The following is a 3,537-nucleotide window of genomic DNA, read 5'->3' as shown; positions in this document are numbered from 1 at the left end:
GAGTCTCACTCTGTCGCCCAGACTAGAGAGGGCAATGGCGCGATCTCGGCTCACTGCCACCTCTGCCTCCCAGGTTCAAGTGATTCTCCTGCCTCAGCCCCCCGAGTAGCTGGGATTATAGGCTACTGGCTACTGTTGGCCAGGCTGGTCTCGAACTCCTGACCTCAAGTGATCCACCCGCCTCGGCCTCCCAAAGTGCTAGGATTACAGGTGTGAGCCACCGCACCCAGCCCCTCTTGCCCTCTCCATCAAGATTCATTTCACAGTATCCAGTGTCTCCTTGTTTCCCTTTCTCCCCTTTCACATGAATAATGTGCTCGGTTCTTAATCTCCATAAAAATCCTGTGAGAGAGGTACTTTTGTTGTCCCCATTTCACAGACGACAAAACTTAGACTCAGAACGTTCATACTAACGGTCTGTGGCAGAGCAGGGGCTTCCACCCAGGTTTGTCTGATCGCAGAGCCTGTGACCTCTCCTGGCTGTAGTCATCCTCTACACTCAGGGTCTATCTTCTTCACCCTTCAGTCTCACACAGGTCCCACAGCACAGAACCTGGCTTGGTGCTGACACTAGGCCAGGGCGATGTGGGCCAGCTGGGGCTGGGTGAGAATGTGATGGAGAGGAAGAAGCCGGCCCTGGTATCCATTCCAGAGGATGTTGTGCAGGCTGAGGCTGGGGGCATGCACACCGTATGTCTAAGCAAAAGTGGCCAGGTAGGTGTTGGGGGCTGGCACAGGGTTGGACAAGGCCTGGGATTGGGTGGCTTGGGGTAGGGCTTTTGAACCACACATGTTCACTGTGGAAATGGAGCTGGCTAGTCAAGCGGGGAGTGGCCTACATGAGAATGGATTGCGAGGCCAGACTTCGCATTAATGAGGGCATCCTGGGCACAGGTCTATTCCTTCGGCTGCAATGATGAGGGTGCCCTGGGAAGGGACACATCAGTGGAGGGCTCGGAGATGATCCCTGGGAAAGTGGAGCTGCAAGAGAAGGTGGTACAGGTGTCAGCAGGAGACAGTCACACAGCAGCCCTCACCGAGGATGGCCGTGTCTTCCTCTGGGGCTCCTTCCGGGTAAGGCTGGGTCTGGAAGTCTGCATGGGGCCTGAAAGGCAGAATTAACTGGTGGGGCCCCAAAGATAATCCACTTCCATGCCTCCGTGGTACTTACTAATGGGGAGATGAAACCCCACAGGTAGAGCTGAGGCCCAGACCCAGGACTCTAGCTTCTTCATGTGGGCCTGTCCACACCACCAGCTGCTTCCTTGAATCCAATGTCATCAAGCGTCTGTCCTGGGAAGCGAGTGGGTCAAGGATGTCCCTGGGTTGAGGCTGATCCAGGAGGCCTGCTGTCTTCACCCATCTCCCTGACTTCGTCTCCACCTCACCTTGCCAGCACTGCCTCTTCCACATTTCCCAGAGGCTTGGATGGGGCAAGGAGGTGTGGAGGCAGGGATTGTTGCATCTCAGAGTTTCCAAGGTAGAGAGGAGTGTAGTTTAAAAAACAGATTCTGGTTTTTTGTTTTTTTTCTTTTGAGAGACGAAATTTCACTCTTGTTGCCCAGGCTGGAGTGCAATAGCGCAATCTTGGCTCACCACAACCTCTGCCTCCCGGGTTTAAGTGATTCTCCTGCCTCAGCCTCCCAAGTAGCTAGGATTACTGGCATGCGCCACCACGCCTGGCTAATTTTGTATTTTCAGTAGAAATGGGGTTTCTCCTGTTGGTCAGGCTGGTCTCGAACTCCTGACCTCAGATGATCCACCTGCCTCTGCCTCCCAAAGTGCTGGGATTACAAGCATGAGCCACCGCGCCCAGGGCCAAATTCTGTATTAAAATTGTTTTTTTCTTACTAATTTTTTTTAGATGGAGTCTTGCTCCATCAGCCAGGCTGGAGTGCAGTGGTGAGATCTCACTGCAACCTCCTCCTTCCGGGTTCAAGGGATTCTTCTGCTGTCAGCCTCCCAAGTAGCTGGGACTACAGGCGCATACCATCACGCCCAGCTAATTTTTGTATTTTAGTAGAGACGGAGTTTCACCATGTTGGCCAGGCTGGTCTCGAATTCTTGACCTCAAGCAATCTACCTGCCTTAGCCTCCCAAAGTGCTGGGATTACAGGCGTGGGCCCCGCACCGGGCCTGATGGGTGTGTTTTTATCACGTCTATTTTGAATTTTTTATGGAGAATGTCACCCAGGCTGGAGTGCAATGACACAATTTCGGCTCACTGCAACCTCTGCCTCTTGGGCTCAAGCAATTCTCCTTCCTCAGCCTCTCGAGTAGCTGGGATTACAGGCACGCGCCACCATGCCTCGCTAATTTTTGTATTTTTAGGAGAGATGGGGTTTCACCATGTTGGCCAGGCTGGTTGCAAATTCCTGATCTCAGGTGATCCACCCCTCTGGGCCTCCCAGAATCCTGGGATTGCAGGCGTGAGCCACCACGTCTGGCCTCTTTTCTTTTTTAATTAGAGATGAGATCCTGCTCTGTCACCCAGGCCAGAGTGCAGTGGCATCATCTTAGCTCACTGCAGCCTCAACTTCCTGGGCTCAGGTGATTTCTTCCACCTCAACCTTGCAAGTAGTTGGTACTATAGGCTTGTGCCACCACACCCAGCTAGTTTTTGTATTTTTTTGTGGGGATGGGGTTTCACCATGTTGCCCAAGCTGGTCTTGAGCTCAAGCGATCTGCCTGCCTGGGCCTACCAAAGTGCTAGGATTACTGGCATGAGCTACCATGCCTGGCCCAGAATAGTATATTGAACACCCATTTACTTGCCATACAGTTTCAGTGATTATCAACTTGTGGCCAGACTTATCTCTATTTACATCCACTCTCTGACTCCTTGATTATTTTACTGCAAGTTGCAGACCATAAATGATTTCATTGATAAGTATTTGAGTATGTGGCCCGGCTCCTGCCCACCTCTCCATCCCCATCTGGTGCCACTGCCCTTCTGGATTTCACTGGTATGGCGCAGGCAGGACTGGCTGATAAGTGCCCTGTCCCTCCCTTCTAGGACAATAACGGTGTGATTGGGCTGTTGGAGCCCATGAAGAAGAGCATGGTGCCAGTGCAGGTGCAGCTGGACGTGCCTGTGGTAAAGGTGGCCTCAGGTGGGTCTGGGGGTACTTGCTCGGGGCAGGACTTGGAGGACCTTGTTCTGGGACTGGCCCAGCCTTGGGCCTTACAAATGTGGCCTGCATCCCTTACCTTTTCATCCTCAGGAAACGACCACTTGGTGATGCTGACAGCTGATGGTGACCTCTACACCTTGGGCTGCGGGGAACAGGGCCAGCTAGGCCGTGTGCCTGAGTTATTTGCCAACCGTGGTGGCCGGCAAGGTCTTGGTAAGTGGCCTTGGTACCTCCAGCAGGGCAAATTGGCAGGCCACCCCCACAGTGAAGGCCAAAGGCAGGAAGGATTTGCTGTGGTCAGGCTTGCATCTGATGGACTTGTGGTATTGGTTAAGACTTTGGAGACAGACTGCTCTGGTAGTTTTGCCACCTACTGTCTATGGGACTCTGAACATAGTTTCTT

The 3,537-nt window shown here is 52.9% G+C and overlaps 1 protein-coding gene across 2 annotated transcripts in view; it reads left to right on the top strand.

Annotated features, from left to right (window-relative positions):
• RCC1 (regulator of chromosome condensation 1) overlaps positions 1-3,537 on the top strand; it is a 55,170-nt gene that overhangs the window by 47,121 nt on the left and 4,512 nt on the right. The window contains exons 5-8 of one of the 2 annotated variants that reach the window (XM_011955514.1): positions 527-714; positions 895-1,074; positions 3,017-3,113; positions 3,225-3,347. In XM_011955514.1, the coding sequence (XP_011810904.1) occupies positions 527-714; positions 895-1,074; positions 3,017-3,113; positions 3,225-3,347 (588 nt within the window). Of the gene's footprint in view, positions 1-486; positions 715-894; positions 1,075-3,016; positions 3,114-3,224; positions 3,348-3,537 lie in introns of both variants that reach the window. The other variant, XM_011955513.1, reaches the window with a different exon arrangement.

This window comes from Colobus angolensis, unplaced genomic scaffold (assembly GCF_000951035.1).
Source record: "Colobus angolensis palliatus isolate OR3802 unplaced genomic scaffold, Cang.pa_1.0 Scaffold4, whole genome shotgun sequence".
Classification (NCBI taxonomy): domain Eukaryota; kingdom Metazoa; phylum Chordata; class Mammalia; order Primates; family Cercopithecidae; genus Colobus; species Colobus angolensis.
Note: the sequence above shows the minus strand (reverse complement) of the source record. Positions and strands in the feature narration are given on the sequence as shown.